The following is a 17,770-nucleotide window of genomic DNA, read 5'->3' as shown; positions in this document are numbered from 1 at the left end:
CATTTAACATTACGCTTAGTGAAGGCAATTAATCAAAAGCAAGTTCTTACCTGTTTTAGCTGCTCTGTTTCGAGAAAAGGTGCTTTGCTTACAATTTCAGGTTTAGATGGTTGTTCTAAAGTTAAGTAGAGAAAGGTATTAAGTAAACATGAAGGAACAAAAAGACATTTATGATTTGGATTATAGAAAAATAATTCACTATTTAAAGCAGAAAACAAGCAACTAAATAAATAACACAGTCCCATATAACCTGTAACTAAGAAACCTGGTTAGCGCACTACCTTCATATATTTGCTTTATTATATTAAATACTATTCCAAATGCTTATTATACCTTTGAATAAAATATTGGTAATGTTTTCTGAATGCTTTATAAACAGTGAATATGGATTTGATCATAAAATAGAGATTAATATACCAAATATGAATGTTATATCTAATTGATTATCATGTGTACTTTGTATTTACCAATAACTTCCAGCTACTTCGGTGAAGACCTGAATCCACAATGGGCACCTGTTGAAAATGTAGAATCAGAGTATCTAGGGAAAGTCCTATAAATCTATTTTCTAAACAAGTTTCCTATAAGATTTTCAGTGACACTGAAGTTTAAGAATCACGGTTCTAAAATCATGGTAACTGAAAGGAGTGAAGGGATACAGAAGCTCAAGTTTTCTGTGTATCTCAAACTTTATCTTTAAAGTGAAGTCACATTATGAAACCATAAATGTGAGGAAATTCTTCACATTTGGAACTGAGATAATGGACAGAGCATTATAAATATAGGAAGTTTTATAAGCATCTACTCTAAAAGAGCCTTCAGAAAGAACTGATTAAAAATCTCAGCAGGGCACCTGGGTGGCTCAGTTGGTTAACTAGTTAAGTGTCTGACTCTTGGTTTTCGCTCAGGTCATGATCTCACTGTTCCTGGGTTCGAGTCCCATATCAGTTCTGGGCTGACAGAACGGAGCTTGTTTGGAATTCTCTCTGCCCCTCCCCTGCTCACTCTCTCTCACTCTCTCTCTCTCAAAATAAATAAGTAAACATTTAAAAATCTCAGCAATAAGGTATTCTTCAAACTTTATTAATTCTTTGATGTTAGGTATCTATCACTGACAGACTTTTCACTTTTTAATTTGCTCTAACAATTAGGTTACAGAAAATGGATGTTGCCTCTTTATCATTCATTTTTGTGACTCTCAAGGAGCAAAACTATTCTCTTTTCATATAAACACACAAATAAAAATAACCAGTTATTCTTTTGTTCATGGTCTAATGGATTACTGTCTCCAATACCTTTAATTTTTATTACCAAACTAGATGAAATTGGCTTTTATATAATTATTACTCAATTTGGAATTCAGTTATCAAACATGTTGTCTACCCAATTACAGAAAATATGAATAAAGACAAAAAGTCTTTGGAATGGCAAAATGGATATCACCAAGACTATGTAAAAAAAAAAAGTACACTTCTTCATGTTAATATTGAGACTTAGTTTCCCTTTTGCAATTATTTTATATTAGAAATTAGAACAAAGAATAATAATAGTATATCTTCCTATGTGTTCAACTTGTGCACTTTAATTATAGGAGCGCCTATTTACTATTGACTCTAGATTTATAATTCAATTTTTGTAAGATGATTATTTTCTAAATATACAGATTGGAAAAAACATAAGAAAGATGGAAAATAGAAAAAAATACAGAATGGAAAGGCATAACACAAATAATTCCATTAACAGAAACAAAAAGTGACACCTGATTTCCTGACTGTTAGAAGTGTGACCAAAAAAATATTAAAAGCTGACAAAAAAGTCAAAATAAATAGCAATTTATGGGAAACACAGGGTAGGGGCTTAACCCTTCCACATATCACTGGTGTTATCACTATTTTAATATAATGTCATTAATGTCCACAATTACAACCCCCAGTTACTGATAAAACATTAAACTCCATTCTGAATTTATGTTTTAAGCCAAAGTTTAAAACATTTGAGAGAAGGCTACATCCAAAATATCTAAACAAAATGAAAATTCTTGGTGCTTAAGTAAGTAAGCCAAAGTTCTCTGGGAATGAAAATCAATTATTTAGTGATACCTCTCTGAGAGCATAAGAGAGGGAAGATATTAAGTCACTTTATGTGGTCAATCAAGAGTCAAAAATTCAGAAGAAAAAAAGAACAAATGTTTTTTGTTTTTGTTTCCCCTTCAGTAGTATCTATGCCTGGAATATACAGATTTGAAAAATCAACTAAAAAAATCGAGGTTCCTTTATTTAAAATTGAGTCTCTTAGTACAAAATGTAGGTGGGCAGTATTGCTAAGCTGCCTTACTTTCTAGTTTGCCAAAACCATATACCAAAAGAGTTGGACACATATGTCCTCCTTTGTAGAATATATATATTCTTCTGCTTTGTACTCTTGTGATGTCCAGTGCACATTAGATCATAAACACTTGGTGTGTTACAAATTTTGGTCCTTTACACATGGCCATGTTTAAGTTTCTTCCATAGATATTTTCTATAATTTATAGTTTTTTCAATAAAATGAAACTGTGGGGAAACCAGGAAACCTGGTAAAAGAGTGCCTAAAGTTTAGACCATGTTACTTTGTAACTCATTTTTTTATTTGAAAGAGAGTCACAAAGGTACTATGGAAGTAATGGTGATGCCTATGGAAATTCTTTGAGTTCTTTTCTCCCAAACTTTTCTTTCAAACCCACTAGACATTTTATATGTAATTTTCTTATATTAGTTTGTAACAATCAATGGGTATTAGTTGGAGGGCCATAAAAGAGGACACATACTATTTTAGCAAAATTGCATATTGATTCCAAAGTGTTTTACAAAAACTTTTCATGATTTATGCCTTAATATAATTTAGGGATTCATAACTGAGTATAGAATTGAAAGGAAAAGGCATACCACAAATTTATTTGCATTAGAATAAATTTTGCAAGAGTATCACAGCCAGCTGAGGATGAAGTGATGAAGGCAAAACTTCTCTATATCACCCAAAAAGTACAGTGCTATTACCAAACACTACACACTCAGTTAGATATGGGAGGAATGCAAGAAACAGAAGGTGCACCGGTAAAATGGATTCATGAGAGTTTCTCAGTACTTTGTCAGTCTTTACCTCTTAAAAATTCTGATGTACTTTAAGTAAACAACTGTTAGCATGGAATCATAGTTTATTTTCTGCAAGAGATGGGAAAAGTATTTTTTATATTTAAAGAATCAAAACAAAATATACTGTGTAGGTCTCATTTGTTAAATAGATCATTCTCTGCTTCCTTCATTTAAAAAAAATAACCAACAAATTCCTTGTAGGTTGACTAAGTTTTACAGGGCAGGGGACAGGAAGGATGCTCAATTCTAATAACACATGGAAAACAGTGTTCAAATGAAAGGTCTAAAGTAATTGCGTGAAGTCAATCAGCACTGTCCATCTCTAAGGAAAGAGCTGGTCCAAGCATACATTGACTCACTTCACAGAAACCATCTTCTTTTTAAAACTACAGACAATAGAGTGTAAGAGGGCTTACAGATTAGCCTAGATTGTGGTTCTCAAATGCTTTTTTTTGCTGTGGCCATTTTCCCTTTTTTTGCATAGAGCTGCTTGGAACTCTCTCTCCCTCTCTCTGCACCTCCCCTGCTCACTCTCTCTCAAAGTAAATAAAATAAACTTTAAAATGGGAAAAAAACCCCAAAAAGCTGTACTAGTAGCAATAAAAAATGGGACTTCTTTGAATCCCATTTGCTTTATGGGCATGATTATTGTATCTGAGTTTAAAACTAAATAAACAAACCTACACCAGAGGTAAGAGAGTCATCAGTCATGGACTCCACTTCGAATAAAAACAGTCTGAATTTGCCCATGAGGATGGCACTCTGCAGCAAGTTGATCTAGGATTAGCTCACGTTAACCATACTCGATTCTACAGTACACAGCACATGTTGCTAGGTGATTTGACAGAAGGAAACAGAGGACTGATTGATGAGCCTAGTAACTCTTAAGTGACTGCAATACATACATGCACAGAATAAAAACCTCCCTGTCACAGCTGTTGTTTGCTTCACAAAATGTGACCCAAAGTAAATTCTTTTTTTTTTTTTTAAGCAAAGCCCCTATATGCTTTTGCAAACACTTTCCTTATCATGAGCTGTGCTGTTCATTTAATTGGACTTGGAGGGTCCCACGGTTTGTAATATAAAATGCCATTTTCAAGAGTGTGTAACTTGTCTGTTTAAATTCTCCCTGGCTTAGAGCCTAGAATGCAAATTGTGTTTCTGAGAATCACTTTGTTTTCAACAACATTCAAAAGGGAAGAGGGTAGGGGGTACTGACAGTATGTGGGGTGTGAGTTTGTTTTCACAATCATAGAAATCCTCTGTATTCCAAAACAGCATACAAATCTTATCAGAGTAGACCAAATGGACTTTTTTCAGATTGCTAAATGATATTTTTAAAGTGTATTCTGAAAATTGTCACAAATGATTCTTCTAAAGGAAACAACCTGGATTTTCTCAACATCCTTATAGACCATCTTGTTATTTGATAATTTTTAACACAGTGAAAAAGAAACCTGGCAATGAGAAATCAATACACGTAAATTTCAGGGAGTTGTGACAATCTCTACCAACTGTGCTACTCTTGTTGTGTACTTATATTTATGACATCATGGCCTTAAAAAAAAGTTATTTTGGTTTACTCTCTTTACAAAGTGGCCCTAGCAGTACACCACCCATCTTCCTAATAACATCAAAGTGAAATGAAAGAAAGGAAGGAAGAAAGGAAGGAAGGAAGGAAGGAAGGAAGGAAGGAAGGAAGGAAGGAAGGAAGAAAGAAAGAAAGAAAGAAAGAAAGAAAGAAAGAAAGAAAGAAAGAAAGAAAGAAAGAAAGAAAGGAAGAAAAATGCATAGAACATTGGTAAATTAAGGATGTAGATTACTTGGGGTATTTAATGGAAGGCATGACTGGCAAATACTTGGAATTCGGTTTGATTCATAAAATGATTGAAAAGGGTAGATGTTTTCTGCAAAGTGCCTTCTAAGCTGAAAGGTAATCAACTGAAACATGTAATATACTTTTACAAGGTTCTTCTGAAGAGCAAAGGTTTCCTTTGCTAGTGCAAGCATTCTTTGAACCCATGTCATGAGCCCATAGGAGCTTTGAAATCTGTATAAATACCTAGGGATGGTTCTCCTTAGTGGCATAAGCTATTATAAGAAAAATGGGGGAAATTCGTGGTTGTTTGCTGTAGTAGCAGGCCCTCTAGGTTTCTTTCTTCCCTATTTATTTTAACAACTTCGAGGTGCTGTCAAGTTATCAGAAAACAGAGGAGAAAAAACTGAAAAGTGAGACCTTCTCCCCTAATTAGAAAAGAATGGCATTCTGAAACGTTTGTGACCTATTTTCCTCCCTGTAATTTCTAAAATATTATGATGTAACCGGAGGTGGGATTTTTTATTTGAATATTAAAAGCTAAAATGTTTTAATTAGAATTTCTCAAGTCATTCATTTGCATAGCTATTTGCACAGTAACATTAACTATATATTATCATTAGGCAAAGTAACTTTGCCATAATGACTACAGTAATTACTCCAAGTTTCTTCTGCTGACTTCTCTTCTTCCAACCCTACTCTACTTTTTCCCCTTGGTATTTCACATTACACATTCAGGGTGTGGTGAACTTCTTTTTATTATGGGGCAATTTTCTAAACCAACTAAACACTTTGAAGAAGTATATCAGCATCATTAAAGGCCAGGATATGTGTATGTATGTTACGTGTGTGTCCATATACAGTACTATACATACATGCTCGTGCACACACACACACACACACAGAAAGCTTAGATCTCTAATTCATAATATGGCTGGGGTTTACCTGTATTTTATTGTTTTTATATATCAAAATATTAATTTTATATGATTCAGTCTAACACATATATATGTATAAGTGATATGCGTGATTATGTGTATTGTGCATCTATGTATACATTACAGAACATTTATTTGCACATGTCAGTGAAAGTTAAAGATCATATTTCTGTTTTCACTTAGTAGTACTTCATATCACAGGAAATTTTACCCAACAAAACAAAAGAGAATATTCTTTTAGTTCCTCCCTGCAAAACTCCTATTTAAATTTCAGGTTTTTGGTTTTCCTCACTGACAGCATGCATGAGCAGGCTGAAGATCGTTAGAAGTCCCCTTACACAGATGCCTGCTGCGGAGACACCACAGAGAGTTCACTCTTCTTTCTAAAGAACATTTTCTAGTACAAGCCATCAATCCCACTTAGCAGTTACACCACGGACTACTTACTGAACACCTTGACTGTTGTAGGTGCCTCAAACACGTTGTCCTCAGTTACTAGCATGCACACAAATCTCTTCTCATCACTGATCCTTGCGTTACTGATAGACAAAGTGTAGTTTTCTGAGAGGCTCAATCTGTCTTTATATTCTGGCACATCATCGTATTGCACACTTTTCTTCGTAGAGGACCTGAAGGCAATAAATACTGGGGAGCCATCGGGCTTTTCCTAAAAATTAAAATAACAATACATTTACAAAAAGCATATTCTGATATTTCAGGACTACATCCAGAGTAACGAAATTTCCTTGGCCATATTCTTCCACCAATATTTATAGTTCTGCCTAAGAAGAGTAATTGTGGATATGAGCTTCACATAAATTCTTCAGTTACAGAAAATTACTCTTCATAAGAGGAGAGGCTGTAAGTTCTTTTACAGGTATCAATTTAAATATGTGAAAGTGGAAAGACAAAGCTATTGGAATCTGAACTTTTCTGGCATCCAAAGGACAGAACTAGTGACTGTTCTGAAACCAACAAGGGCTGGCATTAGGTCCAATATAAAAGAAAATAAATAGATGGAAACAAACATGCAAATGTACAAGATGATATTCAGCTAACCTTCCCAGCCAGCATACACAGGGGCTGTAGAGGCTCATTTAGAAATTCTGGGCAGTTATCTCTTGCATATTCATAACTTTAATCCACACATTTTAAACGTCCACACCTTTTAGTTTCAGCCAAAACTGACATAGCTGACCTTTAGTCATAACATAATTTAATGAGTCCTTCATGGAGGAACAGTGTTTGCCCTTGTGAAACAATCATGTCCATTAAGCAACAGAATCAGATTAATCACTAAAATCCATAGTTTTGCTATCTGAGTCATAAAACTTAGCTCAAAAAGCTTTCATATAAAAACTTATTATCAAAATAAAGTATAATCTGGCAGGAACAATTATGCCTAGAGCCCAAGATATATAATTCATCTCTTCCTTTGCTCCCACAAAATTTTTCTTACCGAATAAGCAATTACTCTAAAATAGGAGCCAATCCCTTTAACTTACCTCACAAGGTCTTTGAGAAAATAAAACATGATAAAACATTTTAAAGTATGTGGCAAATTTCAAGGTGCTATGGGGAGTTACATTTTTAAAATTATTAATATTTATTACTGTTATGGACTAAATGTTTGTGTCACCACCAAATTCATATTTCAAAGCCCTAACGCCCCCACAGGGTTGATATTTGGAGGTGAGGCCTTTGAGAGGTAATTAGGTTTAGATGAGGTCCTGGGACGGTGCCCTTATGATGGGTTAGTACCCTTATAAGAGGAAGACAGGTCTTTCTCCATGAAAACACAGGTCATATGAGCACATAGCAAAATGGCAGCCATCGGCAAATCAGAAGGACCTTCACAAAGAGCCAAATCTGCCAGCACCTTGATCTTGGACTCCCAAGTCTCCAGAACTATGAGAAATAAATATATGGTGTTTAAACTCCCTAATCTATGGTATTTTGTTATAGTGCCCCAAGCCAAGATAATTACTAAGTTAATTTTAGAGTCCAAAAGTTTTATTTGGTTGAATATCTGAATACATCAATAATATTCTCCTTATATTTTTAAATTTTCTCATGGTTTACAATGCAAATCCTTGCTCTAAATCATTCCTTCCTGAGAGAAAGATGTTAAACCAGTCCCTTATATTTCTGTATTCAAACATTTACATAATAAATAATAGTTATTAAATTTTGAGCATTTAATTATATGCCAGGTATCTTCTTTGGGCTTTCTATTCATTAACTGATTTAATACTCATAATAACCTTGAAGGTTAGAGTTGTAATATTAGATCCATTTTCAGATTACACAGTACAGACAGAGGTTGCTTCAATAAATCATCCAAGAGCCCAGCTAGTGTGTCCCAGGAGAGCCAAGGTTCAAGTTCTTCAGTCTAGCTCCAATACGACTGCACCATACCGCTCTTGATGGCTGTCAGATGCCCCTTCTATCCCAGGCCCTGAGGCAGAAGCTGGAGAAGAGCTGGGGGGAGGTGTGGAGAGGCACACAGGAAACTAAGCTCTCCGTTCACAGGGAGATGGCCGTGCAGGTGGGGGGAAGCTAACCCATCCTTCCCCTATGTTTGCTCCCTTTACTCTTTCCCAAACTACCATTTGTCTTTCAACTTTCATTAAATTAGAGCCTGTGTACTATGTCTACAAATCAGCACTGTTTTTAGAGCACATGCTTCAAATATATCTCATCAGATTACTGCTGAAGCTTTTGGCTTAATTAACAATTTGAAAATTGTCATTATTGTTTCTACTACCACTGTACCGGTTCAGTTTAGGTAAAAACTGTTCCCTGAATTATCATCAGGAATGTTTATGATCACAGTGTTTCACCATCTGTGTTCCATTTATTTTGGCAGGAAGTTAGACTCAACAGGTCACGTATGTGGTAATCACACTTGGCGTTTTAGGGGTGTGAATAGACTCTTAAGCCATAGCTTCCTATTTCCATTTCTCTAGGAAATCAGATATAGCTCAAAATTACCCAGTGTGGGCTAAGTATCAGAAGGGGAGCACAGAGAGGCGCTGTGTCACCTCACCCCCTTCCTCTGCTTCCATATGACCCTTGGACAAGTGCATGTGCTTAGAGCTCACAGCCCCACAGCCATAACCAGTACCCTGTGCCAAGGACTCGGTCAATACTCTGATAAGAATTACTTCATGTACCCTTATGGCACTGTAAGGAAGATGATTCTTATCAACTCATTTTATAGATGAGACAATGGACGTTCATTCACATGTCAAGAATCCCACAAGTATATGGTAGAATATGTTGGTCTGACTTAAGAACCTACATTTTGAAAGACTGTGTTCTATCCTTCATTGAGTGCAACCTTAAGTACATTTCCCAAAGTGTGTTCTGCAAAATGTTTGTTCTTACAGATGCTTGAGGGGAAAATTTGTGGTTAAAAAAAACCCCTAAGAAATGAATCAAGCTTAGATAATTCATAATGCATTTTAGTGTGTGAAAGGCTCTAAGAAGTACTGTGATAAAGTTTTCAAAAATTATTTGACCACCAGATTTTTTCCCCTATTTGAATACCTTTTAACATTTCAGGGAACTTGGGAAAAACTGTCACTGTGTTCAAGGAAACCTATGGCTACTTTAAGCTTGTAAACTACCATGAGTCTCATGTGACTCAGCATTATAGCTACCTTTAGTTGGTTTTGGTGATTAAATTGAAACATTTTATCAGTTGATGTTACCTAGCCACCCCACATCCGTCAGGATATCTACCCCCCATTTCCAGACCCATCTGTATCGTGACACCTGAGAAGATATGGATTTGCTACCTATAAGAAATGAGTAAAATAAACAAATGTTAAATGTGAAAAGGGTCTGCCACATCGATATGTTTCTAAGACCACACCAAAAACAAGCTTCTAATGCTGATGGCTAATTCCCAATGAATATCTCGGTACTCCAGCCACTCGTGTGTTTTGCCTTTGCAACAGCCACACCAAACAGAACGCGAGCAGGTGGAGGAAGGCTGCCATCTTCCAATGAGCTCTGTCCTATACTGCACTGACTTTACTCTGGAACGCTGCCTTTTTCTCTGCCTCTTACATTTAAGGTGAAGTCTTTCAGACTATTATGATCTAAGAATTACGTGTCTATTGGCTTTACTTTAAAATAGCACTTCTTGTGTAAGACTTAGGAATTATCCTTTTGAGATATTCAACACATTAATTCTATCTTCCTACATTTGTACTCACAGTTGAATATTGCCATTATGTTAATTTGAAGTTCACATTTACTCACAGACGGAATATTATCTCAAAAAAACAAAAAGAAAGCCAGCCCCAAACTAGAAACAGTTAACCAAGTCCGAGGTAGGTCACACTTACATATTTCCATTTTCCAAACATGAGATTCTGAGGTACATCGAGTCGGCAAGGCATAATAATGGTATCTCCATACGCTGAATTTACAGTATACCATCCAAGGCCTTTAGATAAAAGAAAGAAAAAAAAAGGAGATTTTAAATGTTTTCTTGAGGTAACCAAGCAAATAACTTCAGTTCAAGATGTATACCTTAATGAAGATTATCTATTATAATTTTATCTTAAATGACTACAGAAAGTATGAGGCTAGAATATGCTTCCTGTTTAAATATTAGTAATTCTTCTTTAGCAACTAAGCTTTTGAATGTCACACATTTCAAATTTATAGACCCCTCAGTTTCATCAGGGAGTAGATAAGTGTGTATCCCAAAAGAACACAGTAGAATCTGAAAGTATATTCTCTTCTTAACTAGATGTCATAGGAACAAATTATACTATATTTCATAAACATGTGGAACTACACAAATATTACCATTTTAAAAATTCTCAAAATTAGCTTTATATGTATTTGTGTTTTTCATTTGAAACTACTGTCAAATTTATCTTCTGGAAAATTTTAAAAACTATTAAAAACTAACAACTAATACATAAGACCACAACTAAATTTTAAAAGTAAAATAACAAAACTGAAAATGGCTTATTTTATAGTAGCAATGGTTAATATACTTAATTTTAATTGCATATAAAATATTAATAAGACAGGAATCTGTAGTTTAAAAATCCTTTGTAAAGTACTTACTGATTACCCTGAATTTTGGATAAACAATCTAACTCAAACCATAATTTGCTACTAAGTTACAGAAAAATTCCTGATCTTATTTAACTTATATCAAGGGAAAAAAAATGTAGATGATAAAGGTTAAATTGTCAAACCTCCCACATACTGAACAAATTGGTGAAATCTCAGGCATTTAACTCGGCAATAGTACTTAGGAAAAATCTCAGATTTTTTAATATTATTTTTTCATAATTATTTTTAAGATTAAATATGTTTCCAAGTAAATATCTGTTAAGATATGCCATAATTGGACATAGAGTATAAAGGGGCTATTTTAAACTGTGGGGGGAGGGGGAAGATACTTTGTCCACCAGGTGGTGCTGAAGTGCAAAGCTAAGGCAATTTGCAACACAAATCCCATTTTACAACTTACTGAGGAAACAAGACAGAGTGGAAATGATCTTTCACTGTTACCCATCAGTCACAATGTGTAGGAAATTTTCATGTGGGGATAAAAACCATTAATCTTAGTAAATAAAAAAAGGTAATAAAATTCCCATTTTAAAATTCTATCAACAAGGAAGTTACTTCCCTTTAAAGGAATTTTGCCCCAGTGAACAAAATCATTACAACAAACACAAACTCCATGTAAATATGTCACAGAACAACTAGTTTCCAGAATTTTAAACACGGTTAAAATAAAGAATACAAATTATAAGTCATAATGATGTGTTTTTCACTTGCTATTAGAGTCAAGTAATTTACTAAAATTGTTTACTGTATGTATGGTATTATAATAAAAAATTACCTCACTAATTTATAAATTGCTCAGTGTTTCCCATACTGAAATGCTAATTCGTTTTAATTTAAAACCATTGCAGAGCAAAAAACTGTAAAATGAAGAAATGGTCTCTTCAGCTTTGTTAAAATAAAAATTGTGAGGGTTTAGATATGTGGTTGCAGATATGCAAACTAATGAGAATTAAGAAATTATTTCTTGATATAGTGCTTGTTTCCTATACTACTTTGAATCCTAGATGTGGAACTTTTATTATGCATTTTAATATCTGTTCATGCATCACACTGGTGCAAGTATGTCAACTCAAGAAAACTATTTTCTAACTTCGTGTTTTGTTTTTTCATCTGAATATAGTAAGTTGCTTGGATATGTAATGTCTCTAAGATGGCCTAGATCTGGACGTTAAATGATAGCAGGATATGCACCTCTAACCATCTCCTGCCATTATAAAATTGCACCTTTTTTTTGACAACTGGCCGTACTCCCATGGTTGGTCAAGGAGTGAAAACACTTTATAGAGCTCGGATACCAAGGAGGTGAATCCTTTGCCAGGTATACAGGGAAAATAAGAAAATTCATTTTGCAAAAAAAATGTAATCTTTCTTATTTCTTACAGACAAATTTTCTCTTCCCTAAGAACTTTAATGTGATACATAGATACTCAATTTTGCAATACATTTTATTTTACTTTAATTTATTTATTTTGAGAGACAGAGAAATAGTGCAAATCAGCAGGGGAGGGTCAGAAAGAGAGGGAGAGAGAGAATCCCAAGCAGGCTCTGCACCGCTTAACCACAAAGCAGGGTTAAAATCCGCAACTTTGGTATCATGCCAAACTGATCAAGAGTTGCCAGACACTTAACCAACTGAGTCACCCATGTGCCCCCATAATAAATTTTAAAGCTATATGAATTTCAGGTAGGTATCATTAGCATGATTGAAGTGCAACAATAACAGGAAAGGGACAAAACAGTCTTATATTTGTATCTCCAAGAGCAACGCCTGGCGTTGAACAGACATCGTATTAGATTTTTCAGTTGAATATTGTGAAGTCCTTTCCGTTTTGGCTATTACATTAACATCTTTGCAAATCAGGGAGAAGGTGGCAAGAGTGGAATTTTGGGGATTCTAAAGTCTGTCTTAGATGGTCTCTGATGTGCATAGAATGTGGATTTGTGCTGGCATGGCACTCATTTTTGAAAAGAAACAAACACAAAGCAAACAATCTCATAATAATTCATGGATGACACCATAGAAGAGAATATTTCTCCCTATAGAACTTTATTATTAATTTCAAGAAAAAGTAAGGATTATTTGTCCTCTGTGATTTGCAAACGATGATGTGAAATGCCTTTTTTTCTTACTGTGATGACTACAAAGCAAATGATTGTTTTTAAAAGTATTTACTTGTTTTGCTTGTTGGTGGTGTTTGCTTATTTAATACATTCTGTCAAGGACAGAAATTTTAAAAAAAAGTATTTAAGAATTCGTGAGCTGGGTGTTTTAATGATAACTTGATATCTCAAATTAGCCAGCACAACACTCTTACCAGTATAATAAGCCTAAGGGAAATAAGACATGTGACAAGAATGAGGGCAGTAGGTAAAAGGCCAATGGTTACAGACAGAAGCACAGGCCTACAGTCTAGGGCACAATGACTAATAACCAGTTGCACTGTATTAGGAGTCACAGATGAGATGATTTCAGAAATCATTTTCAAGTTGGCTATAAACATCAACCCTTCTCTTCCCATAAGAGTATACCAACTCCCAGGTTGGAAAGACTAAAGGCTCAAATATGTGGTAGAGCTAATATAGAGATAGAGTGGCTACAAAACCACTGTGATTTGGTGATCAGTTGGCATTCTGATTGCTATAGATGTCTTAGTCTTTGAGATGAAGTGTCAGTGATACCCACACCCAAAGAACCTGTCAACATAAATGGTTCTGCTTGTACTTTTCGCAGAAGCAAAAGTTTTTACCTTTGATTTGCCAAGTCTGAACTGAATTACTAAAATTCCTCTGCAATTTTCTCCCTGTAATATTAGTTGGTTAAATTATTCATGGTCTCTAGCCTAGAGATTATTGGACACTATTGCAAATATAGAATGCCTATGATGTCCTTCCTCAAAGAAGCTAAACAGAAAACATGGAAAGAATGTGTGTGTGTCCAAATGTATGCATTTCTGAGTGATACACATTATGCCTATATGTATATGTCTAAGTCGTAAGATACTTTAAACTGGGTTAAAAACCTTCTGTGTTAAATGTTTTATACATATAAGGTATTGTTATGAATTATTAGTATTACTATTGTTATCAAAATGTCTCGACATAAAATAAAATGCAAAACCATGTTACACTTGAGAAGCAGTATGTAATTATTTAAGATTTTTTTAATGAAGACTTATTAACTAAAGATAAAGAACAAGAGCACTGGAAAGGTTACATAGGAGAATTCAATAAAAAAACAACAAGAAAAGCATAGCATAAGAAAAATCTCATGGCTTAATAATCCTGACATATAAAATCTCAGACAAGTGATCATAAATACAACATAGTTATAGATTTTTTACTGCAAATAATTTAAGGAGGCACTGAAACAGACTCTGGGTATAATTTTGAAATTAAGTGACCATAGTTTATTTCTAACTGAACTAATAAAAATGTAATAATTTTGGCCATATTGGTGAGATATGCTTTTTCCATATAAACCAATGTTTTTAAGTGGGCTTCATGCCCAGTGTGGAGCCTGACATGTGGCATGAACTCACAACCCTGAGATCAAGACATGAACTGACATCAAGAATCAGACGCTCAACCAACTGCGCCACCCAGGTGCCCTCTGTATATATTAATTCTTAAAGACTATGGAGTTCAGAATAATCATTGTGTTCGCATTGATAAAATAGAGATATTTGAGTATCTTAAAAGTTATCTTAAATTTCAGAATCTGCTACCAGATTTCAAGCAGAACAGTAAATAACATAGAAAATAGGATAAGAATTAAAGAGTCTATTTTTACATGCTGTAACTTAGTATGATTAATTATTTTTTATTGCACTGATACTTCAATAGCACTATCATCCTTAAAAGCATGGTTTTGAGCTCTGTAGCTCTGTTAGGTGCCATAGAAGGGTTATTTACAATTACAACTGGCCCAAAGCTTATGACATAAGAACTAAACCACAGTTCCACAGAAACTTTAGAGAAATGTATTTTTGCAAATAAACTGTTGGGGAGGAAGTAAGTAGAAATGAGAAATTTATCTTTAGAATTATTTTCATGTTTATTTGATTTTGACAGATAAACATGCTACTGTTCCTATGTGCTTTATGAATTAAGATATGTACAATTCCAATTAAACATGTAAATATTTTGTAACATCACTTTATAGCAGTGTCTCTCCACCTCATCACTCTTTTTAAAAAATTTTTTTGATGTTTTTTCACTTTTGAGAGAGAGAGAGAGCACAAGCAGGGGAAAGGCAGAGAGAGAGGGAGACACAGAATCCGAAGCAGGCTCCAGGCTTTGAGCTGTCAGCACAGAACCCAATGGGGGACTCGAACCCACAAATTGTGAGATCATGACCTGAGCTGAAATCTAAAGCTTAACCAACTGAGCCACCCAGGCCCCCTCAACTTCATCACTATTGACAGTTTGGGCTAAATAAATCTTTATTGTGGGGCTACATACTCGTCTCTGTGCAATGGGTGATACTAGTAGCACTCTCCCCCCAGGTATGGCAATAAGAAATCTCTAGACAAGACAAATGTACCCTGGAAGGCAAAACTGCCCAACAAACTCCCATTTGTTTGAAAACCACCAGTTTAGATCAACTTCAACTACTGGCTTTTTTTATTCTATAAAATTGGTTTCCATTAAAGATATCATTAAATAATCACTGAGTATGAATAGAGGGATGGAGGCAAAATTGGCATGCAACTATATCAACTTTATTTTGCTCATAGAAACATATTATATTAAGCTATGACAGGGAGACTGATTTCCAGACTCTGGGGAATGAGATCCAAACTCTTCACAGAGATTACAAAATAATACTCTTTTTTTAATGTTTATTTTTATTTATTTTGAGAGAAATAGTGTACATGAGGGGCAGGGAGAAAGAGAGAGAGGAAATGCCACAGAGGCCCTGGGATGCAGGTCTCGATCCCATAACTCTGGGATCATGACCTAAGCCTAAATCAAGAGTTGGAAGCCTAACCGACTGAGCCACCCCAGTTTCCTACAAAATAATATCCTGTTTTAGCAAATCTACTTCATGTACTATAATCAAGCACAAATTATACACACCATATATGCTCTAAGCTATATATATCACATGTATTTTATTTAATATGATAAAATATAATACTCTATAAACTGTGAAATAGATGCCTTTAAAGTGTCTTCTATGGGGCGCCTGAGTGAGTGGCTTAGTTGGTTGAGTGTCCGACTTCGACTCAGGTCATGATCTCATGGTTCATGAGTTTGAGCCCTGCATTGGGCTCTGTGCTGCCAGCTCAGAGCCTAGAGCCTACTTTGGATTCTGTGTCTCCCTCTCTCTCTGCTCCTCCCCTACTCATGCTGTCTCTCTCTCTCAAAAATAAATTTTAAAAAATAAAATTAAGTGCCTTCCAAACCTATGATTTCATGACTCAATGACACAAAGTTACCTCATAATTCCTCCTATTCTTTATTGCATTAAATAAGAATTCATGATTATTGTCAAGGTCAAGGGATATACAACAAGTAAGATATGAAAGAGAAGGAGGTTGAGAGAGAGAGAGAAAACCTGTAGTCCACAAGTAATTTAGAATGGATAGCAGACAGGAGAAGACATCTGATGGAATATGTTATTTTGAAAAATAGAGAAAAAGGTTTTCCTACTCTCTTTCTCCATTACCCTTCAACAAACAGTTACTTGGAAACCAAGCTGGGTTTTTGTTGAATCTGCAATAGAAAAATGTTTATTTGAACTTTGTTTTCTGCATGGTCTTTCCCCAGGGTCACATGTTCTGATATAGATGTAACTGTGTAATGCCTACAAATAAGAAAAATATAAGAAAAATAGTGATTCTGTCTTTTCTCTTTCTTCTAGAGGTTCCTGCAATTCTATACCTGGATTATATCTTTTAGATAAATGGCTAGACCACTGTGGAATAACATTCAGAGGGGAAAGGGCCATTTTACTAAAGTATAAAATACTGCTAGTTCCCAGGAAAATGTTTTAATATATGGGCTCTTTATGTGCAAGTTTTGTATATTATAATGCTTGAAATATTTATCTTTTAATAAACTATAGGTTAATATCATAATCTATACTACATCATGAAAGGAGATCTACAGAAACAATAAAACTTTTAAAATATATCAGTATTTACATTGCTATGCTGAAAAGTACCTCCTCAGTTTACACTGCATGATAGCTCCTCACACTATAAGCATGGAAGGATCTAAGAGGTTGGATAAGTCATAGTTCTTCCCAACTACTTCAGACAAAACCTACAGCCCATCTCTGCCTCATTTTTATCATTGTCCCTTGGGACTTGGTTGAATCATCTATTTAAACATTTGATCATGCATCAAATATTTATTGAACACCTACTAGAGGCAAAGTGCTCAATGTTCTTTGTGGGGGGATATATATTTATACAGAAATATAAATAACTATATATAAATATTTATATGTTTTGGGGTATATAAATATATATAATATATATTTATATATATAATCCCAAAGTCTATTCCTCCAGAAACATGAGCTGCTGTTTTAAACAAAATGCTGTGGGAATGCAGAGAAAGGAACCCCTGCAATGAGCTTGAGGATATTAGTAAAGGCCTCTTGCTGGAAATTTCAGTTGACCTATACACTGAACAAAGGTTTCTATGAATAGGAAGATCAGAACTACTTCACCAGTATGTCATAGCCAGGGACCATGTGGAGGCCCTGAGTGGTACTTGGTTATCTCTCTTATGGCAAACTTCCTTCTTTATTACAGTAATTTCTAGAT

The 17,770-nt window shown here is 34.7% G+C and overlaps 1 protein-coding gene across 2 annotated transcripts in view; it reads right to left on the bottom strand.

Moving 5' to 3' along the window:
* The window catches only part of ALCAM (activated leukocyte cell adhesion molecule), a 206,495-nt gene that overhangs the window by 49,908 nt on the left and 138,817 nt on the right, over positions 1 to 17,770 (bottom strand). For both annotated transcript variants that reach the window (XM_029939221.1, XM_029939222.1), the window contains exons 2-4: positions 10,244 to 10,344; positions 6,333 to 6,552; positions 51 to 115 (exon numbers count right to left, since the gene is read on the bottom strand). In XM_029939221.1, coding sequence (XP_029795081.1) covers positions 51 to 115; positions 6,333 to 6,552; positions 10,244 to 10,344 — 386 coding nt within the window. The remainder of the gene's footprint in view (positions 1 to 50; positions 116 to 6,332; positions 6,553 to 10,243; positions 10,345 to 17,770) is intronic.

This window comes from Suricata suricatta, chromosome 5 (assembly GCF_006229205.1).
Source record: "Suricata suricatta isolate VVHF042 chromosome 5, meerkat_22Aug2017_6uvM2_HiC, whole genome shotgun sequence".
In the NCBI taxonomy this organism is placed as follows: Eukaryota; Metazoa; Chordata; class Mammalia; order Carnivora; family Herpestidae; genus Suricata; species Suricata suricatta.
This window is presented reverse-complemented; position numbering and strand designations above follow the sequence as displayed.